The sequence below is a fragment of the Lepidochelys kempii genome, chromosome 11 (assembly GCF_965140285.1).
Source record: "Lepidochelys kempii isolate rLepKem1 chromosome 11, rLepKem1.hap1, whole genome shotgun sequence".
Lineage (NCBI taxonomy): Eukaryota > Metazoa > Chordata > Testudines > Cheloniidae > Lepidochelys > Lepidochelys kempii.
The window spans coordinates 27,908,347-27,935,042 of NC_136390.1; the positions used below are offsets into that span (position 1 = coordinate 27,908,347).

At 39.3% G+C, this 26,696-nt stretch overlaps 1 protein-coding gene across 1 annotated transcript in view; it reads right to left on the reverse strand.

Moving 5' to 3' along the window:
• The window catches only part of NEB (nebulin), a 194,842-nt gene that overhangs the window by 34,494 nt on the left and 133,652 nt on the right, over positions 1-26,696 (reverse strand). Inside the window, exons 103-134 of the mRNA XM_073306879.2 lie at positions 25,869-26,066; positions 24,789-24,893; positions 24,168-24,272; positions 23,971-24,075; positions 23,476-23,583; positions 22,389-22,502; positions 21,860-22,057; positions 20,552-20,656; positions 19,439-19,543; positions 18,836-18,943; positions 18,078-18,185; positions 17,083-17,190; positions 16,444-16,548; positions 16,249-16,353; positions 15,954-16,052; positions 15,571-15,681; positions 15,291-15,395; positions 14,286-14,390; positions 13,422-13,526; positions 11,625-11,729; positions 11,213-11,317; positions 10,376-10,480; positions 10,112-10,216; positions 7,080-7,184; positions 5,480-5,584; positions 5,167-5,274; positions 3,773-3,877; positions 2,860-2,964; positions 2,490-2,594; positions 1,524-1,628; positions 1,326-1,436; positions 370-480 (exon numbers count right to left, since the gene is read on the reverse strand). Coding sequence (XP_073162980.2) covers positions 370-480; positions 1,326-1,436; positions 1,524-1,628; positions 2,490-2,594; positions 2,860-2,964; positions 3,773-3,877; positions 5,167-5,274; positions 5,480-5,584; positions 7,080-7,184; positions 10,112-10,216; positions 10,376-10,480; positions 11,213-11,317; positions 11,625-11,729; positions 13,422-13,526; positions 14,286-14,390; positions 15,291-15,395; positions 15,571-15,681; positions 15,954-16,052; positions 16,249-16,353; positions 16,444-16,548; positions 17,083-17,190; positions 18,078-18,185; positions 18,836-18,943; positions 19,439-19,543; positions 20,552-20,656; positions 21,860-22,057; positions 22,389-22,502; positions 23,476-23,583; positions 23,971-24,075; positions 24,168-24,272; positions 24,789-24,893; positions 25,869-26,066 — 3,582 coding nt within the window. The remainder of the gene's footprint in view (positions 1-369; positions 481-1,325; positions 1,437-1,523; positions 1,629-2,489; positions 2,595-2,859; positions 2,965-3,772; positions 3,878-5,166; positions 5,275-5,479; positions 5,585-7,079; positions 7,185-10,111; positions 10,217-10,375; positions 10,481-11,212; positions 11,318-11,624; positions 11,730-13,421; positions 13,527-14,285; positions 14,391-15,290; positions 15,396-15,570; positions 15,682-15,953; positions 16,053-16,248; positions 16,354-16,443; positions 16,549-17,082; positions 17,191-18,077; positions 18,186-18,835; positions 18,944-19,438; positions 19,544-20,551; positions 20,657-21,859; positions 22,058-22,388; positions 22,503-23,475; positions 23,584-23,970; positions 24,076-24,167; positions 24,273-24,788; positions 24,894-25,868; positions 26,067-26,696) is intronic.

Here is a 26,696-nt window from a genome sequence, read left to right on the forward strand (position 1 = left end):
TTGCCACTGATTTCACTGGGAACAGATCTTTGGGACCAGCTTTTGTAAGTCCTTTTCAAATGAAGTAATAAATATCATGCAATTTTAACTGTATATGAAAAAGATGAAAGAAAACATTATTGTGACGGCACTGTTATTTGCGAGCAAACTATTTTAACTCCCAATCACATTTTCTAGAGATGGCCTTTATTTCTCTAGGTGAAATTTTCTGCCTACATATAATTTCATGCATATTTTCCTTGCAAAATGGAGGCTGGGGAGACATCCAGCTGAAAATCAGACCAATTTGATTTTTCTGATTTGAGAATGACTCTAATTGAAAATGGTCATATGGGCTGTTTGCTTGATGTAAATGCAGGACAAACTTACAATACTCTGTTTCTTAGCGACTTCCATGGCATGTTTCACCTCAGGAGGCTCCAGCATGATGGAATAGTTGGACTTGCCTTTCTCCTTCACAAACTTCTTTTTATAGTTTGTCTGTGTAGAGCAAATAGGGATTATATTATATGTCACTCATTATTCCTACAAGGAGCTGTGTTCTACCGACACTCAAAGTAACTCCTCACAGAAGCCAACGGAGATAGCCAGAGACATCATTTACTTCTTCTGAACATGAATCAGCACAGACAAGGAAACCTGGCTCCCTGCAGTGTTTAGAAGATATCCATACACATCCCACTGAACCCCTGAAATGGTTCCAGTCCTTCCTGTCTAATCAAAGCCTTCTGTGGTAGTGTCTTCCAACCCCCCAATCCTTTCATGGGAATGGTAGGAGGTTAACAGGTGCCTGTGAATGTTCAACCTGTAAGAGGCCATAACCTGCCCATTACAGTCTCAACAGCAGTTCTCCAATCCAGCCTGAAGACATTGTGTTGGAGCTGGAAATGGAAATAAGACTGATAGCAGGAAGAGGTCTCTTGAAATATTTTAAAAGCTATTATCCCAACATTGTTTATTGCCACCAACAAAATCTTAAACCACATAGAAAGAGAGAGGATCCAGAGTGCCTGCTAATGCATAATACATTGGAAGCAACTTACAGCATCAAAGGTTACCTAAAGCATGTCTGGGGGGATCCCTCAGAGTTAATAACTAAGAGATGTGATGTTTTGGGCCCTGATGAAGCAAAGCATTTAAGCATACGTTTAACTTTAAGGTCATGAGCAGTTCTATTGATTTCAAATGTCTCACTGGACAGAAATAAGAAAATGTATATGGAGGAATCTATAAAAAATGCTTGATAGGATCAAATAAACACCGTGAATGTAGCAATAGCAAAATTCTACATGAGCAATAAATGTTGCACTATACTTGTCACGCACCTCACTGACATTCTTGGTCACCTCTTTGACACGAACAGTGTCCTGGGTCTCAGGAAGGGTCGTATAAGAACCATGCGGGAGCTGCCTCTTACTTTGCTCTTTGTATTTGTTCTGAATGAATAGAGAAAAAATAGTTGAAAGAAATATAGGGTATAAGAAGGAACTATTTATGAAGACACACAATATTACATGTGGTACCTCAGATACAAGAGAGCTGACACACTTAGAGAGGAGGATCTGAGGTGTGTCTGGGACAGCAAGGCATGTTCCCCTAGCCTTGTTATGCTTCTCTTTGTATTTTAGCTGGAGGAGAGAAAAGATGTTATTTTATGCAATGTATTTGTCTTATGCTGACTTTAAAAATAGGCTTCAAATATACTCATGTTTCTGTATATGGCAGAGCCTTGCAAACACCACTGATGGGAGAAAGGGTTTTCAAGATTAGGCCCATAGTTTGATTTGCTTGTCAACTTTAATATGCCCCAGCCTATATATTCCTACACATCTCACTAGAGCTTAAACTCAGATCTTGTTATGGTATTCCCAACATTTATTCTAAAGACATGGTACTATGCCCAAATGAAAGCAGCAGCTTTGGTTTTAAGTATGTATGCATAATGCATGCATTTCAATGTATGGAGTTTAAACTTGTGTCAAAACCAGAATAATTTATTTACCATAAAAGTTGGGTATTTGGATAAAAAGGGCCACATATCTGAACTGCCTCTAGTTTATGTTTGCAAATCAACCAACCAGACCAATGAGGTTTGCAAGACCAAAACCATCCCAGATTTTGTCAATTTGTTAATAAAACAAACAAACAAACAAGCCTAAATAATGAAATATGAAGTTCTGAGCAAAATTTTCAAACCTAGATTTCTAAAGTTAGATTCCCTAAATCCTTATTTAAATGCCTAAATAGAAGTGACATGTTTTTCAGAGATATTGAGCAACCCCCGCTCCCATTTAGGAACCAAGGTACAGAGACTATGCCCAGATGAAATTATCTGCAACAAATTCTACAGAATGACATTCACAAACTCCAGTGTTTCCATTTTGATGGTACAAAAACAATTGGACATACAACATAGGTTTTAGGTTCCTTAAACAGCATGTAAACTGTTAGCAAAGGAATAAACATAAAGTAGAACTTCAAATACTTACATCGCTTGCCAGGATGGCATTCTTCAAAGCCAACACCGTATTTTTGTCATCTGTGACAGACAGTTTGCATCCCCTAAGGAATTCTCGGTCTAGCTTGTAGTCATACTGTCAGACAAGAAAAGAAAAGCTGACAAAAAGTACCCCAAGCCTTTGCTGTGAAAGAGTGATGGAGTGTGGGAGGGAGGGAGTGTAAGCCAATATAAAAAGAAAAGGAGTACTTGTGGCACCTTAGAGACTAACCAATTTATTTGAGCAGTTTATTTGGTTAGTCTCTAAGGTGCCACAAGTACTCCTTTTCTTTTTGCGAATACAGACTAACACGGCTGTTACTCTGAAACTAAGCTAATATAATATTTTCTAGTTTCCTCACATCACTCTGTTGCAGGGATGCCTTGGCTGCTTGGAGAAAGTCAGGTCTATCAACAGTCCATTGCCAATGAGCCTTGGTTGCTTCGTATTTCTTCTTGTAATCCAGCTGTTTAAAAAGAAACATTAATGAAAATCATATCATTCATAAACTCAATATATACAGAGCCTACTTCTCCCCTTGCCTGAACAACTGCATGAGAATTGGGAGAAGGGAAGGAAATCATGCCTGGAAAAGTACACATCCATGAAAGCAGCACTTTTGGGATGTGCTTCTCTTCTGAGTCATGGACAAATGCAGAGGAAGTCTATTTGTGATGATTTTCCCCCTGCCAGGTTGAAGGAGCATATGCAGGACTGAAAAGTGGGCATGGCCTTGAAGAAAGTGGATGTGTTATCTCACTAGCCTGTCAGTGCAGGCTGGATCCACCCAATGGTGTGAAGGCCTTCAGCCCTTCCCATGTAGAACTTATGCTAGCTACAAGATTAAATCAATTAGCATGGAAAATACTAGGAGCACCTATGCCTCCATACCTGAGGAATTAGGAGGTGCCTGAAGAATAAGTGGTGTTTGTGCTACATGTTGGAAATTTTGTGTGCATGGATAATGCTTTTAAACTCAGCATTTCATTTCAGCCTGTGATAAAACAACACATTCTTCAAAGATCATCAAAATTATCTGATAAGCAAAAGAACACAAAAGACCAGGTTGGGGGTTTCAGCAAAATCCAGACTTAGTGGAGATGCTCCAAATTTATAAAATTTTCTATATTCTGACTGTGATTTTCAAAAAAGATCATAAAGGGGCCTAGTCCCAATGAATTTCAATGGAAGGTGAGTGCTTAATTCCCATAGAGTCCTTTGAAATATCAGCCATTGACAGTAACAGTGAAAAGCATTAATAGCACTGAACTCACATTGCTGTTTACTTTGTAGGCAGCTTTGGCAGCTTTAATATGAACAGCATCTGGTACAACGTTGCAGTGAGACTTATTCTTCTCATAAACTTCTTTGTATTTCAGCTGGTGAAAGAAACATATTCTGAATCTTTATTTATGTGCCACAACTCCATGAAAGTTCAATAACAACAGCACGTGGAATTCTACTTTTAGGCAATTCCCCTAATTGTTTAATTAAAAATTATAACAAAAAAGGAAGAGGCATCCATAGATCTAGTTTTCAGCCATCCCCCACACAAAAGATACACTGTCTTCAGGTAGAGTTCCATTTTCATGGAAACATAAAAATGTATCAACTTAATTCAACATGAAATACACAGTCCACACTAACTTGCGTTGAAAGCTTTTGGCCAAGATTTTCAAGTGACTAATTATTCTGGGTGCCTTCACTGTTGGTGCCCAATACAAGATACTTTAAAGGGGCCTGATTCTCAGAGGGTGGGTGCTCAGCACTTTCTGAAAATCAGGCTTCTTTAAGGGGGCTCAAGTTGACTTCCAAAAATGTAGATACCCCAAATCACTGGGCACTTTTGAAAATCTTTGTCCTTCAGGATTGTGTATGGGCAACTAGATAATATTAATACTTTCTACTTCTCATCCATATGTCCCTCATTACTGTTGTATCCAAATGCCTCACAATCTTTTAATGTATTAATCCTCAACAACACTCCTGTGAGGATGGGAAATCCTATTATCCTGTTTTTACAGATAAGGATCTGAAGCACAAAACGACTGAGTGACTTGCCCAAGGTCACACAGGAAGTCTGTAGCAGAGCAGGGACTTGCACCCTGAGCTCTCAATTCCTAGAGCAGTGCTATAACCATTGGACCAACCTTGCTCTCTTATACTTTCATCCTTTCTATAGCACCATTCATCTAAGAATTTCAAAAGTCTTTTACATACATTAATTAATTTAGCCTCAGAACACTGCTCTGGGGTATTTATTATCCCCACAGTATGGATGGGAAAATGGCATGATAGTGATTAATCCAAGGCAATACAAAAGCTACTGGCCAACCCAGGGAGAGAAACCAAGAAACCAGCTAAAAAGATAATAGCTCAACCTGCAGCTTTCATTACAGGTAAGAGCTGTTCTATTCCAAGCATCATTATCCCATGAACTATGCTGAAAAGGTACATGAATGATTATAGCTTTTCAGTTTTTTTAAACATTGTTATATTCCCTGTGAATGTGTCAGATGCAGCAGGAGGAATTTTGAATTAAAACAATATTGATATATTCTAATAAAAGGCTAGCTGTTATGGCAGCGTTACCTACTAGGTAGAAAGAAACAGTATTGTGTAGTAAAATAAAGGTACTAATATCAAATGCCAGGCATAGTTTACTTACATCACTTATTCTGTCTTTGACCTTGCGCATAAGTAGTAAGAGAGGGGTGTCATGGATTGTGGTGTACCCCTTAGACTTAGCCTTCTCAAATTCCATCTTGTAAATAATCTGAGGGTAAAAATTGTTAAATCGTATTATTCTGGCTAACCAGGCACAATGTAAGTGCTTTTAAAAAAGTCAAGTTGAAAAATATTTTACTGTGGCTGAGGAGGACTCAATTTTTTAATTAGCATACTTCACAGGTCACAATTCAGAGTAGGAAGATAAACTTAAGATATATTTAGCATTATGACATTATGGTAATTATACTTGCCTCACTGATTTGCTTGTTGACTTTTGCAGTCCTCAGATGTTCTGGGGTATCCACGATTGAAGTAAACTTGTCCTTCTGCATTTCATACTGCCTCTTGTATTTGAACTAATGGGGAGAAATAAGAGGATGTTAACTAGACAAAACAAGAAAACATCTTCAAGAAGAGACACAATCATGTTAAGATTGCGTACTGCAATGTATGGGCCCATCTCCCACTGAAGTCAGTGGAAGCTGGGCATACATGCACAGACAGAATGTGGCCCTACGAGCCAGACTGCATGAAGCTCTTATTTATATTGGAGCATCTGGGCCTGCTTGTGTGAGTTATTCCCACATGTGGTCTCATGCGGATTCCAATGTGAATAAGAGCTCCGCAGTCTGGCCACAACTACATCGGCCTGAAGGTCTAAAATAGAACTCTGAGATTCAAAAGGATTCTAAGCAGTTCTGTGAGGTCAGTGAAAGTGCTGCTTTTGTTTTTAATCACACTGGACCAGATTCCCTTTTAAAATCAGTACCAGGCTGAAGACTTTAATTAAGGTCTGGGAAAATATAAACATGGCAGACAAGAACAAACAAACCCTCTAAATATTTCATTGAGTGAGAAACAATATCGGGACACCGATGCCATCACAATGCTTGAAATATGTGTGTATAGTTTCTTTAAGGGTCACTTTGTCCAGCTCTGGGCCTAATCCTGTTCTCACCAAATACACTGAGAGCAGGACTGGGCACAAGGAATGAAAATTTACTACAGATGGGCTAGGGACAGGTGGAGGAAATCCAGAGTTTTTAAAAAACCTAACTCTCACTTTATTCCCTGAATCATCCAAACTGAGAATATTTTGGTTACAAATGAGAAAATAATGCATGCATTAGAGACCAGAACAGCAAGGGACACAAAATAAAGACAAGAGCGTACAAACAACACTCAGAACAGACTTTTCTCTTTGTCACTTAACTCCTCTCATTTCAGCAGAAATACCTGAGAGGAGTTCACATGAGGCTGAATGTATTTTTTCACGGAACTCACTGTCGACCTCTGGAACTCCTTGCCAGAGGGTGTTGTGAAAGCCAGTACTATAACGGGTTCAAAAGGGAGCTAGATAGATTCATGGAAGATAGGGCCACCATTTGCTATTAGCCAGGATGGGCAGGGATGGTGTCCCTAGCCTCTGTTTGCCAGAAGCTGGGACTGGGTGACAGGGCATGGATCACTTGATGATAACCTGTCTGTTCATTCCCTTTGGGGCACTTGCCATTGTCCACTGTCAGAGGACAGGATACTGGGCTTGATGAAGCTTTCGTCTGACCCAGTATGGACGTTCTCATGTTCATTTTTTACTGAGGGTTATAATATGGGCCAGTAGATGAATGGAAAGCCAGTTCAGGCTCTTATGGGAGCTGGATCAGGCTTAGGGTATAATAGGTATAATTTCAGATGCTCCATTACCAAGTAAAGAGTAGCAAATGCATGGGGAAACATTAGAGCTCAAGATCAGTAGAAATTCAGAGAATTCATAAATATTAAGATGATAAAAATTCAAGCAGCTAAATGGTGTATATAATGCCTTCCTGCAACAGCAGCCATTCACATTACCTGGCTCCACAAGTTTGTGTTGTAAAGCGCTGTCAGCATATCTGGTCTCAGAATTTCATTACATCCATGTTGCAGGAACAACTTGGCACTAGACTTGTATTTTTTCTGTCCATGAAAAGAGCAATGAAGCACAAAAGATACTTGTGAAGCCAACGAACAACAGTACAGCTTTAGATTCCAGTCACATGCAGAGTGATGCGATTTAGGCAAGCATACTATGTGTACTCGCACCATTGCATGCCTGGACATCCATATAATTTTAAACATGTATTTTTAATTAATGGTGCCAAATTGTAGGGCCTGCAATGATTTACCAACTCCTTAAAACAATCAAAACATTGAAACACCTTTTGGAAAATAAGAATAAATCTTAGACCAAAAGGGCATTTAACCAATCGAACAAGCCCACAGTGGCCTTATATTTGCAAATTAGATGGAAAAAATAAGTGTAAAAAGAATTGAAAAGAAAAGAAACAGTCAAGAATAAGTGCAAGATGCAAAATCCACTGAAGTTAATCAGATTCTTTCCATTAATTTCAATGGACACTGGATCAGAGTGTAAGTAAGAAAGATGTATATAGGATTGTTGTAATCTTGTCAGTCCCCGGATATTAGAGACACAAGGTAGAGAAGGTAATATCTTTTATTGGACCAACTTCCACTATGTAGGCTTGACAGCTTGTCTCTCTCACCAACAGAAGCTGGTCCAATAGAAGATATTACCTCCCCCACCTTGTCTCTGTGAGAAACATGTCATGTAAATATCAATTGATGCACAATATTTGAGAATACATAGAGAAACAACATAGTCTAGTTAACTCAAAAAGCAGCTGTGGTCTTTGGGTGGCAAAACAGATACTGTCTGATAACCCTGAACTAGAACACTAATATCATAGGTGAAACTATGACATCATTGGCTATAGACATTTCAGGCAGATTAAGATGCGTGTTGTGTGCTATCCAGCCACATTTTGCTTGCACTGGTCAGCACTGCTGCAGTAACTGACTGCTCAGTTCATCTCTTCTTTTGGCCAGTAGGATTCTAGGCTCATCCACAACAAAATTGTAATTATCTTTCCTCTTCTCATACTCAGATGTGTATATCAAATTGTAGCAAAGTAAAAAGGCGAGGGCACAAAGAAACATTGATATAACAGTTTCAAAGCTGACACCTTATTGTGCATAATATTTAATATTTAAAAGGATACTGTTCAGTACCTCACCCAAATTAGAAAAATAAAGAAAAAACAGAGGAAATGTAGATCATTTATAAATAAGGCTAAGATTTTGTCATGGATATTTTTAGTAAAAGTCATGGACAGGTCACAGGCAATAAACAAAAATTCACAGAAGCCATGACCTGTCTCTGACTTTCACTAAAAATATCACTGACAAACTGGGGAGGGAGGTGGGTTCAGCACCCACCACTGATAGAGCTCCAAGATCCCTGCCACTACAGTGAATGGGAGCTCTGGGGGCCCCACCACCACCCGTAGTGACTGGGAGCTCCGGGGGGTTCCCTGCCACCTGCAGTAAGTGGGAGCTCCAGCATCCCCTGCCATGGGGACTGGGCTGCTGCGGGGTCCTCTTGCCTGCCGCAGCAGCTGGGAGCTCCACGGGAGTTCCCCCGCCGCCTGCTGTGTCTGGGAGCTGCAGGGTCCCCCCACCAGGGCAGGTGCTGGGAGCTGTGGAGGGGCCACCTGGGAACTCCAGCCCTGGGGTAGAAAATGTCACAGAGTTCTCTGGGAGTCACGGATTCCTTGAGTTCTGTGACCTCCGTGACATAATTGTAGCCTTATTTATAAAGAAATTCCCAAATTTATATTTAAGGGTACAAGGTAAAACTTAAGAAAGACTACAACCCCTTTCTACAACCCTCTCATAAGCTGCCTTGTAACACCCATTCTGCATTCAAAAGAACTTTGTCAAGTGCTGGTTCTCTGTAATATCTGCAATTGTGAACAATTATGACACAGGGCTCCGGAAATACAATCATTTTTTCCTATACCTAGAAGAAGAAATACTGTATTGTATCTGATACTAAATGTTGACATTTTAATGGTGACCACTGTGAGAAGTGTCAGCCGAGTAAAATAAAATATCTAGAGGCTATATTCGGAACATCAACTGTCATGTCAAAAAGTGCCAGAGGTTGAGTTTGGTTATATTCTGGAGATCTGTACGCCAGCTTTAAGATGACAAAAACTATGTCTAGAACTGTTTTTAAAGGGCTTAATCCATCATTTATAAAATACAGCATCTATTCTAGGAGTCACAGTGGCTACAGATTACTTTAATCTCAGCCCAGTTGCATTGGTTACCATTGCGCATTGTTTCTTTAAATCTGCAGCAGGGGCTGGGGAATTCTAGCCTGAAGTTCTGTGGTGAAACACAGAGATGGATAGAATCATAGAATATCAGGGTTGGAAGGGACCTCAGGAGGTCACCTAGTCCAACCCCCTTCTCAAAACAGGACCAATCCCCTATTTTTGCCCCAGATCCCTAAATGGCCCCCTCAAGGATTGAACTCACAACCCTGGGTTTAGCAGGCCAATACTCAAACCAAGAGAATAGATCTGTGGGTAGTATTGTTTTCCTAATGCTATTGAAGTTCTTTTTTCAGTGTGATTCTTTACCATTTTCACAAGATAATCACAAGTCAAGTTTTACTGATTTAAAACGCTGTTGCTAAAAAGGAAACTGATACCTTTCTGAGTTACTGACTCTTTATTGGTCAGAAGCTGAAAGAGCTCTTTGCATTTTCACTGCTGAAATGTGGGTCAAAAGGTTACTCTGTTTTAGTTATAATACACCTACTTTGTGCCTACTCATCACTATAGATATCAAGAACATCCCTGCCCTTCTTCATTTTGGTCTAACTTTAAGACACATTTGTTTTCAGTAGTTTTTTGTTTATTTCAATGTATTTTCCACTATGCAAGACAGATGAACTTTTAATTTAATGTTATCATGAAGAGCTTTGAGATGCCACTTCATCATGATATGCTATACAGGTCTGTTATTGTACTTACCTCATTCATTAGCTGAGTAGCATGTTTAAAATGCCTATTAATTGGACAGTCTGCTACATACTCGAACTGAGACTTCGTCTTTTCAAATGACTCCTTATACTTACACTGGAGAAAACAAAGAAACTAGTCATTCCAGAGTAAAATTAAAAGAAAGACCATGAAAAAATATGAATTGAAAAAATGTCTACATCAAAAGAATAATGAATCATCACACAACCAAACTTTGAAAAAATTCTTCCAAATGTCATGAAGAGATTTATTTACCCCACTGTAGAGGGCTTTGTTCTTTTCTGCCAGAGCAAGATCAGGAGTATCCCAGGCATAACAACCAAAGCCTCTGAGCCATGATAAGTCTTCTTTGTATTTAACCTGTAGAAAGAAAGTAAGAAGATAAATTTAAAAACTTGGAATAATTTCAAACAGCAACAAAAATTAGCATCCTATTAATGCTGAAATACCATCCAGATCTAAGTCTAACACACAATAGTAATAGTTCTGTGAGTTCCTGCATCAATTACCTTGATAACTACATTTGTTTTTGTACAAATAAGGGGCCAGCTTGGACCCTCGGTTAAATTATTAGGTTGCACAGTTGTAACTGAGAGCACAACCCGGCCCAGAATCATTAGATGAAATCCTGACTCCAGTGGGAGTGTTGCCACAGGATTTCACATATTAAATATAAGCCATGAAAACAAATGAGCATTGTTTTTATGTCTCAATAACATGCTCACAAAAAATCACCACTAAGATAGTTAAAAGCACCAGTGTCTTTCGCATGTTGTAATAAGCCAGAAAGACTGCTAAAGTGCTGCTAGGAGCTTGTCGTGTGACAAACAAGTTCAAGCAACAGAAATCGTGCCCAATTCAACTTCCACTGAAGTCCATGTGAGTTTTGTCACTGCTTTCAATAGGAAGTGGCCTTATTCAGTTGATTTACTCTGTTGATTCCGAAAACATGCCAGGCAACCGTGAAACTGATCACTCTTTCATTTCAGCAGAAGATATCTGTGAGGAGTTAAGTGACACTGCAGAGGCCTCCATTTTGGACACCTGCTTTAAAAATGCAATGTCTAATATACAATAACCGTTCAAACTCACATCGCTGATAGCATCTGTGACTGCTCGATGATGATAGTGCTCCGGCCGGTCTGGGATAGATCTCCAGATTCCCAACTGGCTCACATAGTTTTCCTTATATTTCACCTACAAAAGGAGTTGAAAAGAAAGTTGTAAATGTTGTAAAACAGTTCAAAATCATAACACATTAATCACCCAATTTTATGACATTCCTACTTCTCACTACTGACTCTCCCCAAAGACGTCCTTAAAATGTGGGGCCTGATTCTCATTTACATTAACCTTTTACACCATTCTAACAATGCAAAGTGGCTTTATTGTAAATGAGAATTAGGCCCAGGATCTTTCAGTGGGAGGGAATTAACTATAAAAGCTCTAGTTTCGTACAGTTAATGACAAACATTAATCGGGACTAGAAATGCTGTATACGTACACTGCTGATGTCATCAGTGACCTTGCGATGATAGACAATATCCAAGGCATCTTTCACTGTGTGATATTTACCCTTTGCCTGCTCAAAGGTCTCTTTGTAGCGCAGCTGATAAGAAAAAAAATATGAACAAATTAGTTATATAGCCTGCTAGCAATTATTAAAGCTAAATGTGTAGGCCTCTCTTAAGTCCAGAACTGCCTCCATAGCTGCTCGGCCACCGAAACTTGTTTTTGACCTCTCAACAAAAACACGTCCTTTCTATAAGTGTAGTCACGCATTGCCACTGGTGAAGTTCCAGCCAGTTTCATTATGGAAATTGGACTCATGAGAATGACACAGGGGGATGTATCAGCTCCCATCATGTTAATGTGGCACCTAGGAAAATTTAACAAGCTTTCTTGCTCAAAATTAACTGCCTGACTGAGATCCAAACTAGAACTCAGCCAGAGAGGAAAGATTAGGCCCATCAGAGCAGGGATTTTCCCTACTCACCTTTAGGCTATGTCTACAGTACAGCCTATGTCGGCAAAACTTATGTTGCTCAGGGTTGTGAATATTCCACCCGCCTCAGCGACATATGGCAAGTTACACCGACATCAGCGTTCGTCTGCACAGTGCTAAGATGGTGGGAGAGCTTCTCCTGCCGACACAGCTTCTGCCCCTCGCAGGGTTGTGCTGACAGGAGAGCCCTCTCCCATCGGCACCGAGCGTCTTCACCGCACGCACTGCAGCGGCACACCTATACTGGTCCTGCGGCACCGCTGCAGCACTGCCCAGGCAGCCGTGCCCTAAGAGCGAAGACGAAGAAGAAAGGCACAGAAGTACCCTGCACGACAGCAATGAGTGCTGGGTTTGGTATAAAAACATCCATCCTTTTCCCCAAGTGTGCCCTGAATGGAGGAAAGAAAGAAGGTCATTCCATTTTGAAGTTTATTGGAAATTCCCCAGCCTCCACAGGGAAGAAACCCAGATCCAGCATAGGGAGTTCGGTTGCATGAGAGCTGGGAAGCTTTTTCACAGTGCCAAAGCTCCAATCACTAGTGCAGAGCTGAGGTCTTTTGCCTTTCTATTTTGGACATGTGTAACTGAACAAGCTGACCTGATGGACAGACCAATACATATGGCCCTTCAGGCTTTTAATAGCCCAGGAGGCAATTTGCAATCAGAAATGTGCACCACAGATCTCATTATATAACAGAACACTTCTACAAGTAACTTTAAATTAATATTCCACACTTGACACAAAAACTAATTTCATCCTCAAATCCGTACCCAGGTCAGCTCAGACAGAAATTGATTTTTAATGAATCTGCATTCTAAGTAAAAGGGAATGAACTCTCAGTGAGGATTGAGATTTATTCCTCAAACAGTATTGAGATGAAGAAGTGGGATAAAAGCATTTCTGTGCTTGCTTCCAGCATCAATACTTTCATCCTAATCTATATTATTTGTAAATGTCACATGGGGAAGCAATTCATTTTGTCCCGATTTATTTCTCTCTCCCTCTCATTCTTTCCTTTTTTTTTGACTAGCACATTTGAACACAAGATTGGCTGGAAAAAAACAAAATATAAAAAGATATATGGTGCCTTGAGTCTAAACATAGGAATCTCACTGACATCATTTTAAAATCAGCATGGAGATGGAGTGACAGATACAGCATGCACCATAGTGGGATTTGGATGCACAGGCAGTCTTTATTTTATATATTGCCATTTGTTCATTTCCCCCAGCTCCTTTTCTGCTCTATCAAAAGATGAGAGAAAGTATCAGTGATGATGTCTGCGGGGTACATACATCACTAGCATTCCAGTAAGCCTTCTTCGCCCTGATGAGGATAGGCGTGTCAGAGACAGTTGTGTACTTGTGCTTCATCTTCTCATATTGGACTTTGTACTTTTTCTAAGATCAGATGGCAGGAGGGAAAAGAACAAAAATATAATTAGTTACAAAGATATTTGCCCAGCTGATTTTGTGTTAACACCCAGGGAAGCTACATTTAGTACACTTTGTTGACCGTCATTACTGCAAGATACTAAGTGCATTCAACTTCCACTGAAGTCGATGGGAGTTGAAGTTGCTCAGCAGCTTCTGAAAGTTGCTCAGCACCGTGTAGAACCAGGTCCTAATCAATCTGCTCTGCATGATGCCTTACAGAAGGGTGGACAACATTTTCTATTTGGGGGTAGAGGCTAGTGTTAAAAATCATAGTTGTTGATCATCACTTTAATGAGTAGTTTTGTACCATGACAACATTTGTCCACTTTTAATAAACACAAAAACCAGCTTCTGTTCCAAACTCAGTGTTTCCTGTATTTATTAATGTAGCCCTTAAAGGGTTTATTTTATTTTATTTTATTTTATTGGGGGGGAGGGGCAATGCTAATGCTACGTCTATGGCTTCATAAGTCTGAATATTACAGACATGCATTTAGAAGCAGATGATTTTTCTCTTTTACAAAACATTTCTATTTGTTAGAATTATATATTAAATGAAAAACTACCCAGGGATCATACAAGGAAATGTAATACTTAAGAATCAGAAGATTTAAAATAAAATAAAGGTGTATTCTGTTACCCCTACACATACTACCCCAGTAATGTTAGAATTGGAACCTTCACATAGCATAGCTGTGCTGAAGATGGGAGCAGGTATCTTACCTCACTGACCATGTCCTTCACGTGTTTTGCAAGCGTTAAGGCTGGAGTCTGATCACCAACATGGTGATGGGGTCTCTCTTTGGTGGCTAGCTCTACATACAAGTACTGTGACAAGGAAAGAAAAACAGAATGTTAGAAACATATTTTCTGAACAAACTTTATCTTGGGAACCCTACAAAATGACTGTGTGCTGAAAATGCGTATGCACACACACTCATCGTGAAAATGTAATCCACTCATTCATCTTCTAGGTCCTCCCTCACCTCACCCTTCTTCTATCTCAATACTCTGGCTACTCCATAAATGCCAGCAAAATATTTACAAATCAAAATCCCAAATGAGCGTAATAGCAGTGACCTTCACATGGCCCTTATCAAGAGCTTTTATTCTGGGCCATCTTTAAAAAACATTACTGATTATTTACAGGATCAGGGTTTCACCTTTAGGAACTAGAAAAACTACAGGGAACATACCCTGGTGTAAATTAATAACACCTATGGCAGCTGCACTAATTAAAAGCAAGTTTCTGGCTTTGACAACCCCATGCAGCACTAAGGGAGAAGGAACTCTTTGTACCCTCTGCCTGTGTTTACACACACACACACTAGACCTACATGTTTATCTAAACTGTACATGCAGGTTTTTCACATCACTTGGCAGACTGCACATCAATTAAAAAATGTCATCATTTTACCTGGCTAATGAGCCCATTAATAAAGACAGATTTTACTGGCTACCTTGGATTTTAGAGAATTTGAATGGAATTGTATTGGGGTTTAATAAAGATTTCTGCTACTTCAGATGAACAGAACTGGACATGTTTGTTAAAGAAACATCATGAACTTGAGAATCATGTTGTCATTTGAAAATTTGTATTAATCATTACAAGCCATCCCTAAGATTTCTAGGTTGACTTGAGAAGGGTTGTGGGGAGCACTGTAGTAAGATGGATTCAACAATCAACACAGATTCCCAGCCCCTTTTCTATTAAGGAAGGATTTTTACCTGACTCTGTATTTTCTGTCCTTTCTTGGCTCGTAAGAAATCTGGTGTATCAAGGATCGACGTGAATTTTGTCTTTTGCTTCTTGCCTGCAGCTCTGTAAACCACCTGGAAGGAGACAAAGCCTGGCAGTTATTTCCTTTGTTACAAATGTTCAATTAGCATTTAGTTAATCAAAGCTGGGAAAGGATAAGGTCTAAAATACATCAGGAAAGCCAGTGAGATGATCTGAGCTTCTTTTGATCACTGCCAACCTGAACAGATAAAATAATGCAATACTTACCTCACTCAAATGTGTCTTCAGCTCCTGAACTTTCCTGTATTCGGGAGTGTCCAGAACCACACTGTATTTATCCCGCATCTTCTTTGCCGTATTGGTGTAGACGTAATTAGACTGAAAAGGTAATAAACATGACGTATATGGAAGCTGCAGTATTCTCAGCAGTGTACAGAAAATGTACAGGGGAGCCTGACCTGGGTAACCCATGATACAACGGCATCACACTCTATTGCTAAAACTTTGAATCAGTTGTCTAGCAGCACGGCATGAAACACTCTGAATTCCTTAATCATTCTGATGTAGCACCTACCACAGATCATCTTGACAACTGCGCATCAGTAAATAATGAATCAATGTTAAATTATGTGTCAGAAAAAAGAACATACCCAAAGCTCCCGCAAATGACGAGCACGGACCATATCAGGAGTATCATATAGGAAGCAACCCAGGCCCCTCAACCACTGTAGATCCTCTTTGTATTTATTCTGTGAAGCAATCATAATAACAGAAAATTAAAAGTTGATCCTTTTGGAAAAAAGTGAATAATCAAACAATCACATTATTTTAGCTTGTACATAATTTAAATGTCAAGTCAAATTCTTCTCCCATTGACATCTGCACATGTGTGACTAGGAAGAGAGTTTGGCCCATCACATTCAAAGGCAAGGTATATTTGCTTACATCACTTGTGATATCTCCAACGTAGCGGCAATGCATCACTTGTGGGGTGTATGGCAAGGATATCAAGTGTCCCTGCATCTTAAAGAAATCTGCCTTGTAGATCAGCTGAAAGACAAAGGGAAAATATTACACATATTTAATCATGCTGAATATACCAAGCATCTCCTTTTTATAAAATGGAAAAATGAGACATACATCACTGATAGCTTCCTGTGTGGCTTTGACTTGGCGAATTTCTGGTGTGTCAGGGGTGGTATGAATCTTGTCCTTATTTTTGTGGTATATCTCCCTATACAGCCTCTGCACCAAAGGAGAGAGTATTCCATGTGTTAAAACAGAACTCTTAAAAGAAAGCCATACAGCATCCGGGTTAGCAGAAAATAAATAGCTATTGCTCTGTTAACCCCAGACTTCCTTCTACTTCCATGCACTAGACAGTACAGAAGGACAGGAGAAGATGGAACCACTTTACTAGAAAGGTTTGGTTCTTATACGGTGAAGACACTTCACAACAACTATTCTATTAACATCTTGGAAATGTGTTACAGAGAATCTAAGGCCCAGATCATGGAAACACTTGTGCATATGCTTAATTTAAGCACATGTTAAAATCAATGGTTAAGAAAGCGTGTGGGTTTTTTTGCAAGCTTTGGGCCAAAAAATGTTGAAAATATGGATCTCACTAGCACAGAGACTTACCACTTTCTCAACAGCTTTTATTAAACAGCAGCTAGATTGTTTTATGAAATTATGTTGTAATGTATTTTATTATACACCAGCAATATCAAATAATGATGCATTAATACAAAAATATATAATTAACATTTACAGTACCTCGTTAAGAACTTTATTCACTTTCTTTATATACTCAAAGCCAACAGCTTTGGGTCCAAGAGTGTAGCCTTTAGCCTTGATGTGCTCATAGGCTTCTTTGTATTTAAGCTGTAAAATTAAAAAAGAAGTTTTAAAATAAAAGGGTGTAAGAACAATCATATATGATGTTGGCTTGTGACGGCATCTGTAATAAATGCCTGCTTATCTACTACTATTTACAGCCAATATAAATAAAGGACTACATTCAGGGTTGGCGCTTCTGTACAGCACAAAGCCAGACTTTGAAAGGTATTCAGATGAGAGTAGGTGCCTAGGCACGTCTGAAAAGCCTACTAGGCATCTATATGCATTTGTAAGCACCTAAATACCTTTAAAAATCTTTATGGGTAGGTGGTGTATTGAGGACTCCAAAGGATGTTCAGATTCAGCTATCTCTGTGAGAGCTTCTGCCAGAAGGGTACCCCGGCACAAATCAAAGCCATGCTCTCCCACCAGATCATCCTGATTATCCTGCCCTTCCTCAGGGGGTTAATTTTTCCTGGGGCAAGGTGGCTCCCACTGACATAGGGTTAAATCAAGCCCAAAATGTGACCCTTATGAATCCTGAACTATGGAAAATAAGCCACAAATCTTTAATGGATACATATCATGCTAACTTTGAGAGATATCATGGCACATTTGAATTCTGTGGCTCAAAATGATGTAGCAGAAACTAACCTTTAGGGAGCTATTTCTGTTGAGATTAGTGATTTTGTTTCACTTCTCATGCATTTGATAAGGTATAAATATCAGAGGTAAATTTATGTCATGATAGCAAAATATTCAGATCTCTGTACAGTTCATCAGCTTTTACATATACTCAGGGCAAACATAATCGGCTGCATAGCTGAATAGCAACTTCCATATAGCAATATTGTATGTTCACATCGGATGCCTAGAGATAACCAATATTCTCTTGCAAATCATACCTTAAAACAACTTAGTATATTACTTACATCGCTGCCTATGTATTGGACATGTTTAGCAAGCTTAAAACCTGGAGTATCTGGTGGGAGTTTGTATCCAGTGGGGAGGGCATGTAAACCAGCCCCTCGGTACAGATTCTGCAGGAAAAGTAAAAGAGTTACAATTACATAAAATATGTGAGGAAGTTTGTTGGTATTGCATAGCAAGTATCTTCTTTGCAATGGGCCAAAGCCTCCCCTGATTTAACTCCACTGAGGTCATCTGAGGCATACAGATAATAGAGATACATCAGATATCCTTCTACATTCACAGAGATTTTTTAGTTTAATTTTAGAGCAATACAGTACAGTCTAGCCAGGATGGGCCAGAGGAAAAGCCAAAATCATCACATAGGCTTGGTTTTGGATATAAGGAAGAGGTGCAGAGAAAATGAACTCTCTGTCTCTAAACCCAGAATGCAATGGAGAAATGCTGGGTGGGTCTTGGACAGATGGCTTTGAACAGACTGTATTCTGGATCTCCAGTCTTGGAGTGCAGCAAAGAGAACAACAGCCTCACAGATTGGATTGCTGGCTCTGAAAGGTTTGCATTCTGACCTGGCATCTTCACTGAGAACAATCATAGAGGACATAACCAGTTATAATGGGGAGAATTCCCTGGAGTTTTGTAAACTGGAAATATACACTCACAGCTCCCAACGGAGTTGAACAAGCATATGTGACACGCAACAGCAGAAGTTGGCCATTATTCTGTAGTATCCTATTAGAAATGAAAACTGGATACTTACTTCACTCTGTATATTATGAGCATGCTTTGCCCGCACCAAGTCCACGGTTTTATCTGTGGGGGTCATTTTGCCTCTAATATTATGCACATATGCATGGCGATAGACAGCCTAGGAAATAAGAAAAACCAATTAGCCTATTGATACCATTTTGTGATATGTGTTTGTCTAACCCAGCGGTAATCAAAGTAGGTCACGACCCTGTTTTAATGGGGTCGCCAAGCCCCGGTGCCCGAGGGCTTCAAGTTATAGGCTCCCTCCTGGGGTCGTATAGTAATATTTGCTGTCAGAAGGGGATCTCAGTACAATGAAGTTTGAGAATTCCTGGTCTAACTTATTGTGGGTCAATTAGTATTTGCAGGCTTAACAGGACCATCTTTTGAAATATATGGAAGGAAAAAGCTTCACATTCAGGGTATGTCCATGTAGAACATGCTTGCCATGCTGCTGAAACCAGCTGTTGCCTAATATTCTATTGATGGTATAGCAAAGGGTGGTCGTGGACCAGCATGAAGTGATTCCAACATGTCATTAAATGTTACATTATTGGAATTATTGAGACATGATACATATCATACAGGGATGAAATGTGGTATAAATACTTACATCGCTCAGATTCTTGCCACTAATGACATTCTGGACATAATAAGGAGTGTCAGTGATCATGGTGTAGTCATTCTTCATTGTCTCTGCCTTAGATTTGTACTTAATCTGCAGAGAGAAAGAAAACAATTTGATTTTTGTAAGTCTGGTTGTTTAATTAAACAACTTGCCTATGCACAATATTAGTAATTCAATAAAGTAAATTATATTTAAGCAAAAAGAAAAGAAAAAAGTACTCAGGTGAGACATTTTACCAGATAAAAACAGTCATAGCACTGCACTCGGGGAACTTTAGAATACTTCAATAACACAACATTAGAATACTTCAATAATACTTCAATAACATAACTATTCTGTCATTAATTATTTGTATGTACCATATAAAACCATGAGCCCCAAAAATTCTAAATAAAAACTCTTGGGGAGATGTGTTCTTTGTAATCAAAACCATTATCTACAACTACTTCAACTGCTTAATCCTCAGCTAATAATGAGTAAGAAAACTTTGCCTTCAAAAAAATTGACTAATCAAATCAATGACATATTATTTCTAGATTGTATGAATTTTCATTCAGTGCTGCTGTACAGAATACACAGCACAGTGGCCCTGTCACAGCTTCCAGGGAGCCCCGAGATAAGTGCTACCCAGAGCCTACACCTCTCACCCCTTCTTGCACCCCAGCCCTGCCCCGAGCCCCCTCCCACACCCAAACTTCCTCCTAGAGCCCACACCCCAACTCCCTGCCCCAGCCCGGAGCCCTCTCCCACATCCAATCAGTGGCCCTGATTCAGTAAAGCATTCCCTTTACAGGAGAGCATCTCAGCATGTATATCCCATTAATGTCAATGAGGCTTAAGCACTTTTCTGAATAGGCATGGACTTAAACAAATGCTTAAGTGCTTTCCTGTGTGTGGAGGCGGGGGCGGGGGAGGCACTATGTGACAACACCTAATTATTGCAAATCAATAAAATTTAAAGAACTCAACCTGAACATTTCAGTGTAAGGAGGAAATGCAATGCCCTTCCAGGCTTTGTCCCCATGGTATTTTAAAGAGTGAGACTAGATGTGAAGCAAACTGAAAAGCAGAACCAAACTAGAGACAGTTCAAACTTACATCACTGCGAAGATCATATGCGTGTTTGGCATGCAGAATTTCAGGAGTATCCCAAACAAAGCAGCCAATGCCTTTCAACCAGTTGAGGTCATCCTTGTATACAATCTAAAATATTACAGAAAACAAGGAGTGTTTGAGAATTTCACTATAGCTTAATCCCTTAGCTACATATTAACCCTAGATGGCAGCTTTCAATAGTAAATATCTTTTCCAATATTCTGAAACTAATTTGCCTGGATCCTGGCACAACAAGCACTATTGGTTCTTTCAGCTTTTAACTGAACTGCAGGTGCAGGGTGAGGGAGCCTACACAATTAGAAAGTAGTTTGACGGGAAGGCTTTCAACTAACCTGTATTTTGCATAATGATGCATTGTTGCCGAAATGAGTTATACACAGAGCATTTCAAAATCCAGGGAATTTTGCCAAATACAAATGATTAGTGTTTCTCTCAGATTCTGGGCATTTTTTTTTTCAAAATCTGAGTGTTTTTTTTTAAAGGAAATACAATTGAAACATACTGTAAAAAAATCTAAGCAACTGTGTGAAAATTTGTATTTTCTGAAACTAAGCAGAAAACACAAATCTTCAGAGAGATCATAAACCTGTGCTAATGCAAGGAATTCTCACAATCCCTGTTTCCAGCTGCTATACTTATCAGTATGAAAGACAGTAATAAAAAGAAAGAAGTACTGAAAAAAGACTGCAATTCTGAACTTTGTTGGTGTGTGTATCTATTCTGTGGATGAAATTCACTTTACCTGCATATAGACAGAGTAACTGAGCTGCATCCATCTACTGCCTATAAATAACACTTGCATGTTCTACTGCGGCCACTGGATTTGCAGAAGCACAGATGCTATGGCCCTTCCTCTGGCCTGCCCCTATATTGGAGCAATCATGGAGAGCCTTTTGCCGCATGGGTCAACCCATCCGGGGCATCCAAATTTCCAGAGTACTTAGCACTATTGATTAATTACTCTGGGTAATTTATAAACATAACATAAGAAGGAGTTTGGAGAACTGTCTGATCACTAGACTTGCAGTGCTATGGTCTGATGTTTATACCGTGGAGAAACCAGATTGTACCTGTTCAACTTGATCTAAGCTAAACACCTGTGGAATAAGCAATATTTTTAAACAGTCTTGGACAGCTGTTATGTGTGGACATAAAACAATGACAAATATTGCAAACTCAAGACATTCCAACATTTTTTCTGCAACGCAATTTCACCTACTACAGACAGAAGCTAACAATAGAAATCTTTTTGAAAGTTGAACAGTGACATAATATAATTTGTAGGCTTACTTCACTGAGCTGGTCAGTGACTTTTCGAACATGAGCGTTGATCTGAAGGTCTGGTAGGCAGGTCCACTCATGGAGATGTAGGCGATAATCAATTTCACTGACTTTTTTCTGTGTGGCCCTAGCAGCTACAATGTCTACCATGTCTGGAAGAATGTGGATTTTGGCCTTGTTCTTTTCATAGACTTCTTTGTACAGACGCTGTGAAATTAAAATATTATGTTAATAATGGGAGAAAAGAGTGACACATCATTTTAAATTGTTGATTTTCTTATGCAACAGAAGTTAGAACAAGCACTTTCATGTTATAAGTAGGGTCCTTAACATGGTAGTTTTTGTAGGGTAGACCCTATTCTATAGATACACTACCAAAGGCTGTAGCAGAACAAACAAAAACATATTTCTATACATATTGGAGATAGTTTAGTAAATATCAATAGTTGCCACACACATACTTAAATATGAAATCTTGATTAATGTATGTGGTTGCTTGGACTATCAGGAGAACTGAAATTTTAAAAAAGATCCTTACATCAATGTTAAGCTTGCCAACTCTAAGGCATCTTGCTGTGTTGGGATCATCTTCAACGCTTCTGGGTAGAGTGTAAAGTGCTTTAAATTTATCATATTCTTCCCGATACTTGACCTAAGCAGAGACAAGGAGATAAAATGACTTCCTCCAGTAAGACGACTACATTTTTAGAGCCAAATTCACTGGTGACTGAAGTGGGCACAACTCCTTTGAAGTCAGTGGAGACTGAAAGCCGTTCAGGGCAGGGTCTTGTTTTCTGTTTTGTTAGGTGTACCTATGATGTCATATAGATAACGACTACTTCCAGAGGAATTTTGTAAAATAGCAGGAATAAATGAATTGATAAATTTATTGTAAGAAAATAATTACAGCTCTCTATATTTACAGAGGTCAATATAAAAATGTTCAGGAAGGGAACTATCTTTTATGGGTCTCAGTTCAGCAAAGCAGCTAAGCATGTGCATGAATCCATCCATATTCAGCACATGTGTAACTTCAAGCACATGTTTAAGTACTTTGTTGCATAGGATGGACTGCTGAATGAGGCCCATCTAGCATGCATCTTGTATAGTGATTGTCAGGAAGAGCTTTCCAACAGTACAGCAAAATGTGAATTTTGCTCATCAAAAGATGAATCACAGAACTATGTCTTTAGTTCAACCTGTGTGGTTAAATCCACCAAATGTAACAGTATCTCAAATTCAAATCTAGCCAGAGGTTTAGATCCTGTTGTCTTACATCTAAAAATTGGAAGTATAAAAAGCAAAGAAGTTGCTGAAAGCAAACTTTGGCTAGGGATATAAGTCACCAATCTTTTATTGAAGTATTTGGTAGAAAGATTGAGAAGGGTGTTGTTTCAAGCAAGAACCAGTTTGTGGTCAATAGATAATAAGGCTGCCAGGGAAGAAGAAATTAGTTGCATGAATGACTGTGTACCTACTCATAGACACGCATTTGAAATAAAAATAAATAGTAATATTAAATTTTTGTACAGCTGTACTATGTAAATACAAAGCAGAAAAGGGCTTTATTGCTAGCATTAATGAGCTGCAAAGATAGAGAAGCTTAAAACATGATGTTCACTTACAATACTAGCATTATGCTTCAGTTCTTTGGCACGAGACAGAGAGATGGAATCAGAGGATATTTTGTAACCAGTGGCTTTCACTTTATCCCAGGCTTCCTTGTACAGGTTCTGAGTGGGGATACAAAGATCTCTGAATATGGTTTTCAAAACTCTTACGTAATACACAGTATAGGAAAGCATTCAAAATCCTTTGTATCTTAACTTAGACCTCGGCAGACCTTTGAACTCTTACTCAAGCCCAGTAGACTGAATGCTGGTTCAGAATAATCACCCACCAGGCTCAAAAGCTCATTCCATGAGTGACAAAAGCCACTGTTCATCCACTGGGGCCCAGTCTCCTGCAAGAATTGGTCCCCAATTGTACTTTGATACAGGGAATCAGCTTATCAATACACTGTATTTTGCCTAGCATCTGGAACTAAGGAGTTTGCAAAAATAAAATAAATCCCATCACACTAGCTCCTTGAAAGAAACAAAAGAGTTAAAAACACTCACATTGCTAAAAAGATGTTTCAGATTTTGGGTTCTTTCGTGATCCACTGTTTCCACCACAGTTGTATATTTGTCCTTAATTTGGTGATAATTTTCTTTATATTTCACCTTTAAGAAAGATATAGTGATTAATTCACTGTGTTTTAACTATCTGTGGGAATGGGGGAAAGCTTCTGGGTGGAAAAAGGGGAATGACTCACCTCACTAGCATGGATGCCGCTCTGGACCGCAGTCACATAAAGCGGTGTATCGGTAACGGCACTGTAGTTCTGCAAATTCTCTTTTCCTGCAGCTGTGTATTTCAGCTAAGAAAACACAGACAAAAAGTGTTCTGAGACTAACTAGACCTGCTTCCCTAGCAACTTCATCATGTTTTCCAGGTCCATCAGCCATCTATTCCCTTTGTTAAAATAGGCCTCTATGCTGTGTATTATAATGTTTATTCCGAAATGTTAACAGCAAGAAGTCTTGGGAGCTGATCACTCCACATGAAGAAATTTCAGCAGTGGAAAGTCCACATCCATGCAGACCAATCTCACCATCTTCAGATTAAAATAAACTTGCTTGTTCAAACTCTGTTAAACTGCTATCCTTTTCAGTTCTTCTTGGTTCTCTGCTTTTTTCAGTAGCAGGCGGAAATAATGATGTCTCTATCAGATAAGCCTGGAAGACTACATTGCAACTTTTTTATTTTGCTGATCTAAAGCATACTGTACAGCATCAAGCCCTGCTCACAGCTATGGTGGTGCAAACCCCAAGGAATGTAAATGAAATAAAAATGTGGCCCACTATCTCTTCTTATTTAAGGAAGATTTGCTTACTTGGCTTTGGAGATCATATGATTTCTTAGCATGCAGGATTTGTGGGGTGTCCCAGACGTAGCATCCAAGTCCTTTCAGCCAATTTAAGTCATCTTTATACACAACCTGTAGAGAAGAAAAACTAAATCAGTTCCCAGAAAATGTGCACCCTACCTGAAAGGTGGTAACTGCATCTTCCCCATATCAAACCCATGTCTCCCACATAGCAAGGCAGAATGCTATTCAAGGCTGTGACCCAGTCTTATTCACTGATTAAAATCAGTTTTGAAAGTTTATATCTGAGAATGAAGGAAAGGGTTTAATAGCACAGTTAGTCTGTGTTATTTTCAGCTTTTTCTACAGGAATTAATATGAGAAGTAAAAGTAAAACAAAGTGGCAACCCACAGCATGTAGAGTCAGATTATTCAGATGTAATCAGACCTCTTTGGGTGAAAAGGACCATTTCATATTGATTTAATAGTACAATTATATGGTCAACTAAACCAGTGCTTTCCAACCTGTTTGGTCAGTTGTACCAGTGTACTGGACTTTGATCCCTATCCTTGGTGCAGCACCCGAAGGTGGAAGGCACAGGTAAACCACTTTTGCACTCCTCTGATTCCAGGAGCTTCTGGGAGCTGTTTTGACCCCGGTGTAAGTTAGAGCAGTCCAAAGGGAGCATTATGATCACTGAGGATCACTGCAGTGCTTTGACCACATCTTATATTCCCAACATGCCAACCCTAGTGGTTAGAAGCTACTGGCATGCTTGCACAAGTCAGGTTTGTGTGTTTCTGTAGGACCTTACCCAAAGCTCACTGAAAGCTAGGGGAAAAAAACCTAATGTGGACTCCAGTGGACCTGGATTAGGCCTGTAAATCTTAACTTTTTTCCAATTTTCAAACCAAATAATAAATAACAAGCTCACGAAAAATCCTATGAGAAATTGCTTAAAGCCCCCCTGAACATTATGGCAGATTCAATTAAATGATGTTATTAAGCAATTTGGAAGCACAGTTAAGTACTTTTTAAAAAAAAAGTCATTTAGCCAGAAGGCTGTGAAGCTACCCGAACTTGGAATGACTAAATAGGGTACATACATCACTCAAAATCTCCTGGGCTTTCTTGGCTAGAACAACATCATTTTCTTCAGGTGAACAATTCCACTGGTGGAGGTAGGTTCTGTACTCAAGATCACTGAGGATATATTGACACTTTTTAGCCAACAGGTGATTCAACATGTCACTTGGAATATGGACATTTGCCTTGGTGTCTTCATAATTCTTTCTGTAGGCCAGCTGGAAAGGAAGTATGGGGGAGAGGGTAGAGAGTAAAAATGTGTATTTTTCAGGCACAGCTCTGACTATAAACAGAGCTATCTCACAGGGTCTAATCCAGCACCTTTTCAACTCAGTGGCAAAACTCCTGTTGACTGCAGTGGGATCAGGACTGAGCCTATAATGCTGAAGAAATACTTAATAATTAAATTAAAATGTTTAAAATTAATTCTACTGGACTGCTATAAGAGAAGGAGTGGCCCTTGTCCTGTTAGATTCACACAGCTGGTTAGAAAATGCATGAGACTTTGAGGTAAAAGCAGTCCTAAACTCCAGCTACCACTTTTAATCTATGAGGCTGGGAAAACAACATTTCTTGTGGTCATGAGCACTGTTTTTATTCTTCATCAAATCTTATTAACACATGGCTAGCTAGATCTCCCTGTCTAACTGCATGCACAATATTAGTGACTATATTTGTTCGTAACTGTATGTGTGCCTTGGGAGATTATGAAGTGGTGAGGCAGTGGTGGTAACAGATTGACCATTATGTATATCACTGTCTAGTTAACTCCCTGCTAGAGTTAACAGGCCTAGTACACCACGTGCTGCTAGCTAACACCTAACTCTAATCAGAATCCTCTAGTAAGC